Source organism: Lethenteron reissneri, chromosome 46 (genome assembly GCF_015708825.2).
Source record: "Lethenteron reissneri isolate LAM-NWPU_2019-01 chromosome 46, ASM1570882v1, whole genome shotgun sequence".
NCBI classification, from domain to species: Eukaryota; Metazoa; Chordata; class Hyperoartia; order Petromyzontiformes; family Petromyzontidae; genus Lethenteron; species Lethenteron reissneri.
In genome coordinates, this window is record NC_083824.1 from 5,763,206 (window position 1) to 5,778,214 (window position 15,009).

A 15,009-nucleotide genomic window follows, 5' to 3' on the forward strand; every position below is an offset into this window, starting at 1 on the left:
CCCGTGGGTGAATGGAGCAGGTCTCAGAGGTAGTTCTGTGGTGTCCGCTTCCGTGCGCGGTTCTTGTACACGGAAGGGTCTCACTGCTCAGGGAGAGATCCTGGCGCGTCCTTTGTCTCACGCCGTGATGCCAATTGCACAACGGGGATGACATTGGATTTTATTTTATTATTCGCACAAAAAATTCCAAGTGAAAGACAAACAGTGCAAAATAAAAAAAAACAATGTTCCAAAAAAGTGCGCGGGTGAGGTTGGAAACCCAAGAGGGCTTACGTGAAAGCCACACCAAAAAAAATGTATATACGCAACACAGATTGTTCAATAAGTGGTGGGAATTGCATCAAATGGTTTTTGCGGATGGGATTTTTAAAAAAGTACAATACGTGAATCAAGACCGTAGCCATGGAGTCAACATTGGGGGGGACCAACACTTCCAGGGTGTCTGGGGGGTCCCAACCCAGAAAAATATATAAATTTGAAAACTCATTTCCTGCCTAAAACATTAAAAAATTTACTAACACATGGGATGGACTTTTTTTTTTACAATAATGTCCAATAGTGTATTGTATTACATTGCTCTGTTTTTTCTTTTGTACCATTTCTTGTTTCATTGTATGTCATGGCAGAGATTAGGGATTAATAAAGTACAACCATAACCACAATCATATAACCAGAAATCTATGCATTTATTTATATGGAGACAAGTACAGATTTTGTGGTCAAGGTTTAGCAAAGTGTTGTTTTTACATAGCATAGCAATTATTTTTTTTATAGCAATATATTGGGGGGGACATTTTGAGCATATTTGAATATTGGGGATGTGTGGTGTGGGGATGTGTCCCCCCCAATATGTATTATAATTACGTCCTTGACGTGAATATTATAAAACCGTTCGTTGCCTTGAGCATTCCGGCGATCACGAATTCGTGACGCTCCGTACACTAATCATTTTTACGTGTGTCGGTTGAGAGGCGCCCTCTCATGGAAGACAAGCTTACAGGCTGAACGAAACCCGCGGGGACGTCACTTATTCGTTCACAACAATGACGACTGATCCCATCATTTCTCCGAAATGAGATACTACTCGTTCCGCCAATGCAAACCACCGCACCCACACTACCCCATATATAGAGCGACTTCCTCAAAGTTTGTCCACTATTCATTTACAAGGCCCCCACCACCTGTGGAATCACGACAACCAGGTATAGGTTTCTGCACCCTTCTGAACGCTTGAGTGTTAATTGTACATGTTTATGTGTGTGTGTGTCAACGTGCACATAGCCTGGCACAAGTGTCGTGGTGACGTCCCCTGTTGTTGTTGTTGTGTCATTGCGAAGCGGGGAGTGGTGGTGCAGCGTCTCCCCTAGGTCGACTCAGCATCAACTGAGTACCTGGTGCGGTGTGTAAACATCGTCACTGGGGAGACAAAGGCGGCCGGGCGTGGTGCTGGCCACCCACCCTAGGTGCTCGCTAATAGTACTTGCCCCTATAGTCTGTTAAGGCTATACGGGGGATCTTTGTCTTCTGTGATTGTTAAGGAAGTCAAATTGATTGTTGGTTTTAAGTGTTACGGAAGTCCGTGTGTTTAATAATTAAGTTTCCAGACTAATATATAGACTACTAGCTGTACTACCCGGCTTCGCCCGGGACTTGTATCTACCACGGCCGGCCGCCTTTGTCTCCCCAGTGGCGATGTTAATACGCTACAGTAGTTAAGTTACTCGTTTGAGGCAGAGTCGACCTAGGGGAGGTTCAAATAATCGTCACCGGTGGTGGCCGTGAGCGGGAATCGAACTGGGTTTGCCGGGTTGGTAGCGCAGCGTAGCGTTAAGCACTACACCCACCGCTCCTCACACACCACACACGCACAGACACACACACAGACACACGCAGACACACACAGACAGAAACACACACACAGACAGCACGCTAACCACTACACTACCGCTCCCCACACACCACACACGCACACACACAGACACACACACAGACACACACACAGACACACACACACACACAGACACAGGCAGCACGCTAAGCACTACACTACCGTTCCCCCTACACAACACACGCGCGCGCGTCCATAGGTACACATACACGCGCTTGCTGCAGACACACACGACTTTCAGGGTGCAACGGCAGTAAACGACTGAAATAATAAAGCGGCAATGCTGTGTAAGGAACGCCTTAGACCCGCATTATACATTTGTGTAATGCGAGCGTAAACACACAAACACACACAAACACATACACAATACACACACACATACATGCAGACACACAGACAGACACATAACACACATACATACACACACATACAAACACAGAAACACATACACACACATACATAGACACACACATACATACACACAAACACATCCACAGACGTACATACACACATACATACAGGCACGCAGACATACACATAAACACATACAAAAAAACCCACATACATACACACACACATACATACACACAAACACATGCACACACATACATACACACATGCATACAGACACACAGACATACACATAAACACATACACATGACCCGGCTTCGCCCGGGACTTGGATCCACCACGGCGGCAAAACCGACATACATACACACACAGACATACACACAAACACATACACACATACATACACACATGCATACAGACACACAGACATACACATAAACACATACACATGACCCGGCTTCGCCCGGGACTTGGATCTACCACGCCCAGCCGCCTTTGTCTCCCAAGTGCCGATGTTAATACGCCACACCAGTTACTCGTTTGAGGCTGAGTGGACCTAGGGGAGGTTCAAATAATCGTCACCGGTGGTGGCCGTGAGCGGGAATGGAACTGGGTTCGCCGGGTTGGTAGCGCAGCGTAGCGTTAAGCACTACACCCACCGCTCCTCACACAGCACACACGCACAGACACACACACAGACACACGCAGACACACACAGACAGACACAGACAGACACACACACACACAGACACACAGACAGCACGCTAAGCACTACACTACCGCTCCCCACACACCACACACGCACACACACAGACACACACACAGACACACGCAGACACACACAGACAGACACAGACAGACACACACACACACAGACACAGACAGCACGCTAAGCACTACACTACCGTTCCCCCTACACAACACACGCGCGCGCGTCCATATGTACACATACACGCGCTTGCTGCAGACACACACGACTTTCAGGGTGCGTAAGGCAGTAAACGACTGAAATAATAAAGCGGCAATGCTGTGCGAGGAACGCCTTAGACCAGCAACACATTTGTGTAATGCGAGCGTAAACACACAAACACATACAAACACATACACACACATACATACACACACATACACACAAACACATACACACAGACATACACATACACACAAACACACACATACATGCACACAAACACATACACAATACACACACACATACATGCAGACACAGACAGACACATAACACATACATACACACACATACACACACATACATAGACACACACATACATAGACACACACATACATACACACAAACACATGCACACACGTACATACACACATACATAGAGACACGCAGACATACACATAAAGACATTAAAAAAACCCACATACATACACACACACATACACACAAACACATACATACACATACATACACACATACATAGAGACACACAGACATACACATAAACACAAACACACATACACATGACCCGGCTTCGCCCGGGACTTGGATCCACGATGCCCCGCCGCCTTTGTCTCCCCAGTGACGATGTTCACACACGACAGCAGTTACGCTTTTGAGGCTGAGTGGACCTAGGGGAGGGCCAGGTCCGTTTCAAATAATCGTCAGCGGTGGTGGGCGTGAGTTGGAATCGAACTGGGGTCGCTCAAGCAGCTTAATGACTGTTTGTACAAAGAACATATAAAGAATCGATTATAATAACCAGGCAAGAGTCCACATTATAGACTGCCAGTACACGCACTCAGCTTCATAAGCAGGCTAGAGTGTACATGATAGAGTGGCAGTACGCTCACCGAGCTTAATAAGCAGGCTACAGTGTACATGATAGACTGGCAGTACGCTCACCCAGCTTAATGAGTATTTGTACAGTGAACATTAAAGTAATCGATTGTTGGCGCGTTGGGTTTAAAAGTAATATTAATAGCACACATTGTGGTGGGGGTGTAGTGAAGAGTAGGAAAAACTTTGATGAATTTACCTCAGAGTGGCGTGGTGGGTGTCGAGGCCTAGTAGCGTGCAAAGCCTGCGGCCTCGCCTAAAATTGTCGGCTTGGAAGAGGCAGGGTACGGGTGGCGTTCCTTCCCCCCCCCCCCCCTAGCGCTCCAACAATACTGTGTAATGGCTATTATTTAATTAAATACGGAGCTTATGAAAGTGGCGAAGGCGTGGCTAGCCGTTGGCAGGGGCAACCGCCGTCCAATGAAACTGCAGCCCTTGGCGAAGGCGTGGCTAGCCGTTGCCAGGTCCAATGAAAGCGGCGAAGGCGTGGCTAGCCGTTGCCAGGGGCAACCGCCGTCCAATGAAAGTGCGTATGGGCCAAAGTCCACACACACACACACAGACAGACAGACATGAACGATTTTATATATATAGATATGGCTTTGTAAATTTACTCTTTGGTTCTTTCGGTAAAGTCACGTAGAAATAAAATTAATTTAATAATATAGTACGACGTTTCGATTGCAACACAAGCAACCGTCATCAGGCAGAGCTAAATTTCAGAGACAAAACACAGACACGGAGACAGACAGACACACAACACAGACACAGACAGACACATAAGCAGAGAGAGACGACACGGAGACACAACACAGATACACAAGCAGAGAAAGACAACACAGAGACACGCAGAGAGAGACACACACAGCATAGCCACAACTACGTGACTTTACCGAAAGAACCGAAGAGTAATTCCTGCAGTCACGAAAGCTTCAAATCAAGTTTGTAAATTTAGTTTGACCAATACTTTGTCGCGTTATCTTTTTTGATGATCACTCCGTAAGCGTTCACCGCCCTTCCTTAGTCCGAACCGCCGCTGGTGGAAATTCAACATTGCTATGACAGGACCCAGTATATCCAAATAACAACCGCTGTTAACTTTCCACAAGGTGGTGATTATTATTATGTTTTAGTCATAGTTATCTTTCCATTGGACGGCAGCCGTGCGTTGTTAGTCGAGTCCGTGTCTGCACATTTCATTTGAGTAGTGGACTCAAGCGGTCAGACAATTTCTCTGCGCTTCGTTAAATGTTGGACGGGTGTGCACTACACCGCTCTCCAAGGCAAAGGGTGACCTCAGCAAATTTAACACACAAATCTGTCTGTCGGCCTGATGAAGCTAGTTGTAATTGCTGGCGAAACGTCGAACTCAGATTGCAAATGTTGTGGCTTGGCTCTCCAACACACAACCGGTGTGCTGTACGAGCAACGAATACCAATTGGCTGTGTCAGGTGGTGGTGGGTTTAACGACACATTTATATATTTATGCGATCTAACCAAAAAAACTATGTATTATGGATTCAATGCCTCTGAAATGAAAGCCATCTGGAGAATTCCCAAAACATCACACCGGTGTTGCTGCACTAGTGACGAATTGGCACGTTCTGTTGACGTGACAACCCTTACTAGTTGGCTGTGCCGGGTGGTGACGGGTTTAACGACACGTTGACATTTATGCAATCTAATCCCAAAAAACTTCTATTATGGACCTCAGTAAATATGTTTATAAGCCACGGCTGACTCTTGTCACATTTTTACTCAGCGTCTTTCATGCAGACCTGTTCGTGTCTCACCGTCAGTCATGCTCTGGTGGGCAGTCGCAATCATCATTTTTAAATCCTTTTATATTAAGTTCACTTGCTTGCTTGCGTGCTTGCGTGCTTGCTTGCTTGCTTACGACCGTGCAAATCTTTCAGTCGTTTTTTAACCCACTTCCCGTGATCCAATCGAGCTGACATTTTGCACACAGACTCGTTGTGCGAGACAATTAATGTTCGTGAAATTTTTTTTCTAAAATTTTACACTGTTTAGGGAAAACAAATTAAATATTTAATTACCAATTGCTTAATACTGGCAGACAATCATCTGACCCATAGGTGGCAGCCATCTCAAGCCAGAGGACGAGAGGACTCTAGCCGCCACGCATATAAAGGATTTAGAGTGAAAAACTTTGTTTTTACGGGTTATACTTATTACTCAGCGTCCTTCATGCAGACCTGTTCATGTCTCACCGTCAGTCATGCTCTGGTGGGCAGTTGCAATCATCATTTTTACTCAGCGTCTTTCATGCAGACCTGTTCATGTCTCACCGTCAGTCATGTTCTGGTGGGCAGTCGCAATCATCGTGGTCGATGCATTTTCCTCGTGTTGACAAATATTTTTTGGCCACTGATTTCGTGACCAGAATTAACACCGCTGCGTTTACACTGTCGCCTGTAATCGCAATGGCTTGCAGTGGCATCAAAGAGGCCCCTTCTCGGCTGTGCCCGAGAATTGCTCAGTTGAACCGCTTGCAACTCTGGAGGGCGCAATGACAAAATGATTCAACCGCGGAACTAATTCGTGGATTTTTTTTCTCTCCCAAGGTGCTGACGGTGTGTTCGGTCTTGTGCACATTGCAGGAGACGCACAGAGTAACGGAATAACACGAAACGACGGCGATGGAGGCAAAGTAAGACATTTTGTGTCAAACGGAGTCGTCACTCTTTCGGTTAAACCGTGCGCATGCGATGCTAGTGTGTAAGATAATGTTTCCTTTCACAACTTAAACAGAAAAAAATCCAAAATGCAAAAAAGCTAAACGGTAGAGAATTCCACGTACAGTTTATTTGCTAAGTACGCTGCTGAATAGGGGGCCTCTAATAGCTCTGCAGCATGCACATCAAAGTTTAGTGCAGAACAACAATGTATTTTGCACTGCCCACGATGTAGCGCCACTGTAAACCATTTAAAACGAAGTTAAAGTCTACGCTGAACAGTGCTTGGTAAACGTATCCTCTAACACTTCCAAACGTACTGCCGTGGGACTCTACATGGGTTGGGGTAGAAGGAGATTTTATATGCACTTACCTTGTCGCGTAGGCATGTACTGGTGGGTACCTCCTGGTTCCACCAGCCCACAGGGGATTATTGTGTCCGTCCGTCCGTCGTGCATCCAAAAATGGGAGGGGTGGGGCTGGGTGGAGAGGGGAGGGTGGGGAGGGGCTAGGTGGGGAGGGTGGGGAGGGGCTGGGTGGGGAGGGAGGGTGGGGAGGTGCTGTGTGGAGAGGGTTGGGAGGGGCTGGGTGGGGGGTGGGAGGGGTGGGGCTGGGTGGGGAGGGGCTGGTCACCCCGTGGTGCCCTTATAAAACTCAACGTTTAACCTACTCACGCCGGCTTGTGCCCGCCCTCACAGTCGGGCATATTTGCAGAATACACCACGCCGCCGTTGACCCTGGCCATTGACCGAGCAACCCAACGTTCCTACCAGCTCCCTCCGCAGGAATATGTTTTATGCTGTCATCTTGAGAAAAAAAAACGTATTTAAGCAACTTACTGCCGAGTGTAGAACACAAAGCTTCTCCACTCATTTCCTGAAGAAGCTGAACTTATATTTTTTTATTTTACTAGGCAAGTCCCACTGAGAAATATCGCTCCTTTTCAGAAGCGACCTTGCCACAAGTGATAAACCCAACGATTTGGCTTATCACGTTGAAATATATTTCGAGGAGTGATTTTTATTTTATTTTATCAGGTAAGGCCCACTGAACTATATCGTTTTCTTTTAGAAGCGACCTTGCCACAAATGATAGCTCAAAATAATAAGCAGACAAATACTCTGAAACGCATGTTGATTCAAAATGCGGAGGGAAAAACCAGAGGAGCCGGAGAAAAATCCACGCGATCATGGGGAGGACATGCAAACTCCAAATATACAGCAGGCGTCAGGGGTTGGGATCGAACCCACAACCTCCTGCACACCAGGCGATGTAGTTAACATCTCGCCACCACAGCAGCTGTGAGCACAAGGAGCAAATCGTCAGACATGATGCTGAACAACACACGGTAGAACCCAAAAACGCACCTGAGAGTGTGTTGAAACTTTTTAACTTCAGCAAGGAAGCATGCGTAACGGCAAATTAAACATCTTAAGGCAGAAACAGTATTTGGTACCACACATAAGCAATGAGCTACTGCGTTTTACTTGCGCGTACTTCAACAATGTTAGTTTATAAAGACATGTTGATGCGATGGAACACATCCCGAGAGGGTAAATCGACCTTTTAGCAGATGGAATAATGAAATCGGCTCGTGTGCAGGTGCTGGATGGATGATTACATCGTAGGATCCCGAGATATATCAGTGGCCTAGGGAGGCTTCATCCAGCAGTAGATTGACCATCGCTGCTTCTGATGATGATGATAAATGTGGTAGTCCACAGCTCAAAACATGTGCTACATCATATATGGGTCACAGGTTAGGGCAGTGGTCGGGAACCTATGGCTCAAGAGCCATATATGGCTCTTCCGGTGACGGCATATGGCTCCCAGACAATTTTGAGTTGAAAAAAATAATAATAAAACAATAAAATCAGTTTGGAACTGAAAGTAAACAGAAATTTGTTTTGAAGATAAAATTTCTCGGGTCACGGGTCGCATTAAAAGTAAGACATATTTAATTTATTATACGTTAAAAATACTATATGGCTCTCAATGAAATATATTTAGAAAGATTTGGCTTTTATGGCTCTCCCAGTCAAAAAGGTTCCCGACCCCTGGGTTAGGGGTTCATATGATATACCGTCACACAATTGCGAGGGAAACCTGAGAGTGTGGAGTCTTGTACGCAAAGTAATTGACGTGGAGAATTATGTTGCTTTAGTAAATGTTTAATGGTATGAAAGGAGTTATAATGCAATATTTCAACATTAAAAACTAAATAAATGTTTTGGAATGTTATCTTTAAAAAAAATGTGTGTATATTTCTAATTTGCAGAGAAATTACGAAGGAGACAAAGGAAGAAAAAAGATTGAAATTCCTGAAAGAATACAAGAATCTATTCATAGTGACGTACGGTGCTTTATTTTGTCAAATGACACACTATGCAATGCAATCAAAACTCGATAAGAATGAGATCTACACGTACCTTGATGAGGTAAGCATAAATATATTTGGCTTTTTCCTCATTAAGATGCATTTATAATTTTTACTGAAGCAGTGTCAGCTTACAATAGCCACCACCGCAGACCTGGGAATGTAGTGCATGGATTGATTAGAGCAGAGACAGAAGTTCACAGTTCAAGTCAAGTGGCCGCCCTGATTAGCACTGCCTGCAAAATAAAAATACATGCCATCTGCTTCATGGTAGAGGTTAACGATTCTGCGATATCATTCGCAAGATTATGCAATTGTGTGCCAGTGTCATGGTCCACATTTGTCAAACTTGACAGGACATCCTGAAAAAAAGAGCGATGAGACACGGTGATGTTTCCAAGGGTATGTTTTTTTGAAATGAATATTTCATCGACGTAAGATCATTTTCCGGCTAACTAAAATCAAATCAGAAGGGAAAGAATATCAACACGAATCAAAATAGATAAGGAGTTTCAGAGAAAACAATGGCCGAATAAGGAAATATGTAAACCAGTCCAAAATTACCGAGTGCATGCGAGAATGGGCCTTTGAAAATACCTCCGCTGGTTATTAATAAAGATGTTGATCGTGTTAAAGAAGTTAGCACGTTCCCCAATGATTTTAAAGAGTGTGCAGGTTTTCCTCGTTTTAAACCGTAGTAGATGCATTCCAAAGACAGTGCGCACAAAGCGAAACCGTATGAGGAGATGGCTGCCTTCCAAGTCATGGGTACAGCACACGAACAATGGTGTCCTACGAACGACTGCATAGCCACATGCGAGTGAAGTCAAACCGCATAATATAGTGAATTTGGGGTAGAAATCGGTTAGCTACATGTCGGCGAAATCGCAAACAAACACTGTGTTTACGTGTAAAGCGAGGGAAACCTGGTTTGAAATGTATATTTAAAAGGACACAAAACAAGTTTATGTTACCTCTGCAGCTATACATTGGGTTTGCTCAGTATCCAATTAGCAATAATTCCTAACATATATTAAGGTAATATTACTCTGTGAAATGTGGGACAACCCTTTAATGTACAGAAGTAAAAAAACGCATCTACTTTTTACAGGCTCGGCACGCCATTTTGTTTCTTGGACAAATCAACAAACCCATCGTCGAACCTGAAGAAATGTCTTTTGGGAAATTCCAGTCAGGGAACCCGGATGCATTCAGAACACACGTGCCAAGGACAACACCATACTCGATTCTGCTCGAGATGGTGAGTGTGTTTTTGTACAATTCTCTTGTGAAGCTAAAGGTTCTGCAGCGCTATTGGCAGCATGAGGTTAATGGGTTGCGGAAGATAACACGAAATAGTTTGGCTAGCAGCAACTCTTCAAACATTCACGCATATTAGGCCTCTGAACTAATATTAAATGGTTATTTGTGCATTATTTTGTTGTGCATTATTTTGAAACATTTTTGACATTATAAACTCTCCCATCCCTCTGGAAATATATTTTTTGGAATACAGGTCGTGCGTGCTGAAGGTCCTCACAACAGCGATGCCATTAAGAAGACTCTGGAGGTCTTTGCCGAAAGCATTCTTAAACAAAATAAGAAAATGTATTTTTATGCTACAGTAGTGTCAAAAAGTGATTTCAATGACATAGATCATAAAGGGAACCCTAAAAAAGCCACACCAGAGCCTTACTGGGGTGCCTCCTTGAGCTGTTCAGGAAGAAAGGTGTCGCAAATAATGCTGGCCCTTAACTGCCTGTTTAACTGGCATGAAAAGATAGCAGAAGCTGTCACATTCGCCCAAAACAACACAGAGAAAGGAGGTATTTTAGAATTCCCTCGGATAGTGACCTCCGAGGCCTATAAGCACGAAGACTTCACTCTGATAGCCCATCCACCGTGTTCTAAATGCGTGCAGGTCTTCGCGAGTTGCACATTTAAACCTACAGTAGAGATTCCGAAAAACGCAACATGGGAGTTTGGCAATTGTGCAGAAAATGAATCAATCAGCAAGCTTTTAGATGGTCATCCGTACCTTAAAAATTTTGTGAAATACTGCGCTCAGGCCACCGGTGAACAAATGCCTAAACTGAAGACTGATCCAATGCAAATTTTGAAAGAACTGAAATGGAGCGGTGAACTGATCCAGTTTATTTCTGCCAGATGAGTAGTTACCCCATTGGTACAAATGTAGTGGTTTTAGTTCACACGGACAACTTCTTTTTCTCCTGCGTTACTTTTATTCGAACAGAACTCCATCGCTCCGCTCCCTCTCTCTGCTAGCCTCTCACTATATACTCTGCTAGCTTCTCACCTGCTAGCCTCTCACTATACACTCTGCTAGCTTATCCTCTGCTAGCCTCTCACTATACACTCTGCTAGCTTCTCACCTGCTAGCCTCTCACTATACACTCTGCTAGCTTCTCGACTGCTAGCCTCTCACTATATACTCTGCTAGCCTCTCACTATATACTCTGCTAGCTTCTCCACTGCTAGCCTCTCACTATACATTCTGCTAGCTTCTCCACTGCTAGCCTCTCACCATGTACTCTGCTAGCTTCTCCACTGCTAGCTTCTCGCTATACTCTCTGCTAGCTTCTCTACTGCTAGCCTCACTATATTCTGCTAGCTTCTCTCCCATGCTAGTCTTTACACACTCACACTTAGGATTCCGCTAGCCTCTCTACTACTAGCCTTCCTGCCCTCTCCAACCTCGCCCTTGCCTCCAGTGGGGGTTCAGCCATCACCGCTGGAGAGGACGAGGCGTGGAGAGTGGGGCCTTGGACTTCTCTCATGTTTGCTCTTCTCTTCGTTCCAACCAACTTCACTCCCTGCCTCACACGTTGCCGTTTTTATCATGCTCCTCATTAAACGCCCTAATTAATCTGGCGTCCTCCCGTCGCCTCTTGCACTTCCGCTGCTATCGCCTCAATCTGCAGACTCCCAGGTGCCTACACCGTGTCTGCATTTGCAGCCAGCCAATCACCGCTATGCATTCTAATTGGTTGTCTCTCTCTGGATTGCTCTCACACAGCACCCATTTGTCCTGGCGTGACTTCACTGTCCCCGGCTCACACGTGCATGCACACTGATTGCAAAACCCCACGCGCGTTACTCCACTGCACCAACTCCCTCATAAGCAATAAGAGAACATGTTGACAATTTTGTACCCATACTAGCTGTACTACCCGGCTTCGCCCGGGACTTGTATCTACCACGGCCGGCCGCCTTTGTCTCCCCAGTGGCGATGTTAATACGCTACAGTAGTTAAGTTACTCGTTTGAGGCAGAGTCGACCTAGGGGAGGTTCAAATAATCGTCACCGGTGGTGGCCGTGAGCGGGAATCGAACTGGGTTTGCCGGGTTGGTAGCGCAGCGTAGCGTTAAGCACTACACCCACCGCTCCTCACACACCACACACGCACAGACACACACACAGACACACGCAGACACACACAGACAGAAACACACACACAGACAGCACGCTAACCACTACACTACCGCTCCCCACACACCACACACGCACACACACAGACACACACACAGACACACACACAGACACACACACACACACAGACACAGGCAGCACGCTAAGCACTACACTACCGTTCCCCCTACACAACACACGCGCGCGCGTCCATAGGTACACATACACGCGCTTGCTGCAGACACACACGACTTTCAGGGTGCAACGGCAGTAAACGACTGAAATAATAAAGCGGCAATGCTGTGTAAGGAACGCCTTAGACCCGCATTATACATTTGTGTAATGCGAGCGTAAACACACAAACACACACAAACACATACACAATACACACACACATACATGCAGACACACAGACAGACACATAACACACATACATACACACACATACAAACACAGAAACACATACACACACATACATAGACACACACATACATACACACAAACACATCCACAGACGTACATACACACATACATACAGGCACGCAGACATACACATAAACACATACAAAAAAACCCACATACATACACACACACATACATACACACAAACACATGCACACACATACATACACACATGCATACAGACACACAGACATACACATAAACACATACACATGACCCGGCTTCGCCCGGGACTTGGATCCACCACGGCGGCAAAACCGACATACATACACACACAGACATACACACAAACACATACACACAGATACATACACACATGCATACAGACACACAGACATACACATAAACACATACACATGACCCGGCTTCGCCCGGGACTTGGATCTACCACGCCCAGCCGCCTTTGTCTCCCAAGTGCCGATGTTAATACGCCACACCAGTTACTCGTTTGAGGCTGAGTGGACCTAGGGGAGGTTCAAATAATCGTCACCGGTGGTGGCCGTGAGCGGGAATGGAACTGGGTTCGCCGGGTTGGTAGCGCAGCGTAGCGTTAAGCACTACACCCACCGCTCCTCACACAGCACACACGCACAGACACACACACAGACACACGCAGACACACACAGACAGACACAGACAGACACACACACACACAGACACACAGACAGCACGCTAAGCACTACACTACCGCTCCCCACACACCACACACGCACACACACAGACACACACACAGACACACGCAGACACACACAGACAGACACAGACAGACACACACACACACAGACACAGACAGCACGCTAAGCACTACACTACCGTTCCCCCTACACAACACACGCGCGCGCGTCCATATGTACACATACACGCGCTTGCTGCAGACACACACGACTTTCAGGGTGCGTAAGGCAGTAAACGACTGAAATAATAAAGCGGCAATGCTGTGCGAGGAACGCCTTAGACCAGCAACACATTTGTGTAATGCGAGCGTAAACACACAAACACATACAAACACATACACACACATACATACACACACATACACACAAACACATACACACAGACATACACATACACACAAACACACACATACATGCACACAAACACATACACAATACACACACACATACATGCAGACACAGACAGACACATAACACACATACATACACACACATACACACACATACATAGACACACACATACATAGACACACACATACATACACACAAACACATGCACACACGTACATACACACATACATAGAGACACGCAGACATACACATAAAGACATTAAAAAAACCCACATACATACACACACACATACACACAAACACATACATACACATACATACACACATACATAGAGACACACAGACATACACATAAACACAAACACACATACACATGACCCGGCTTCGCCCGGGACTTGGATCCACGATGCCCCGCCGCCTTTGTCTCCCCAGTGACGATGTTCACACACGACAGCAGTTACGCTTTTGAGGCTGAGTGGACCTAGGGGAGGGCCAGGTCCGTTTCAAATAATCGTCAGCGGTGGTGGGCGTGAGTTGGAATCGAACTGGGGTCGCTCAAGCAGCTTAATGACTGTTTGTACAAAGAACATATAAAGAATCGATTATAATAACCAGGCAAGAGTCCACATTATAGACTGCCAGTACACGCACTCAGCTTCATAAGCAGGCTAGAGTGTACATGATAGAGTGGCAGTACGCTCACCGAGCTTAATAAGCAGGCTACAGTGTACATGATAGACTGGCAGTACGCTCACCCAGCTTAATGAGTATTTGTACAGTGAACATTAAAGTAATCGATTGTTGGCGCGTTGGGTTTAAAAGTAATATTAATAGCACACATTGTGGTGGGGGTGTAGTGAAGAGTAGGAAAAACTTTGATGAATTTACCTCAGAGTGGCGTGGTGGGTGTCGAGGCCTAGTAGCGTGCAAAGCCTGCGGCCTCGCCTAAAATTGTCGGCTTGGAAGAGGCAGGGTA

General features: G+C 45.7%; 1 protein-coding gene across 1 annotated transcript; it reads left to right on the forward strand.

The window, feature by feature from the left end:
• Window positions 1-1,111: 1,111 nt before the first annotated feature.
• Window positions 1,112-13,195, forward strand: LOC133354164 (uncharacterized). Its single transcript, XM_061570790.1, has 5 exons — window positions 1,112-1,202; window positions 6,630-6,715; window positions 9,019-9,178; window positions 10,229-10,378; window positions 10,634-13,195. Exons 2-5 carry the CDS (start codon window positions 6,705-6,707, stop codon window positions 11,285-11,287), a joined length of 975 nt encoding a protein of 324 aa, XP_061426774.1. The 5' UTR covers window positions 1,112-1,202; window positions 6,630-6,704; the 3' UTR covers window positions 11,288-13,195.
• The last annotated feature ends 1,814 nt before the right edge of the window (window positions 13,196-15,009 follow it).

Coding starts and splice junctions, on each gene's coding strand:
- LOC133354164 (XM_061570790.1), top strand. Junction 9,179..10,228: donor TCTACACGTACCTTGATGAG/GTAAGCATAAAT, acceptor TACTTTTTACAG/GCTCGGCACGCCATTTTGTT. Junction 10,379..10,633: donor ACTCGATTCTGCTCGAGATG/GTGAGTGTGTTT, acceptor TTTGGAATACAG/GTCGTGCGTGCTGAAGGTCC.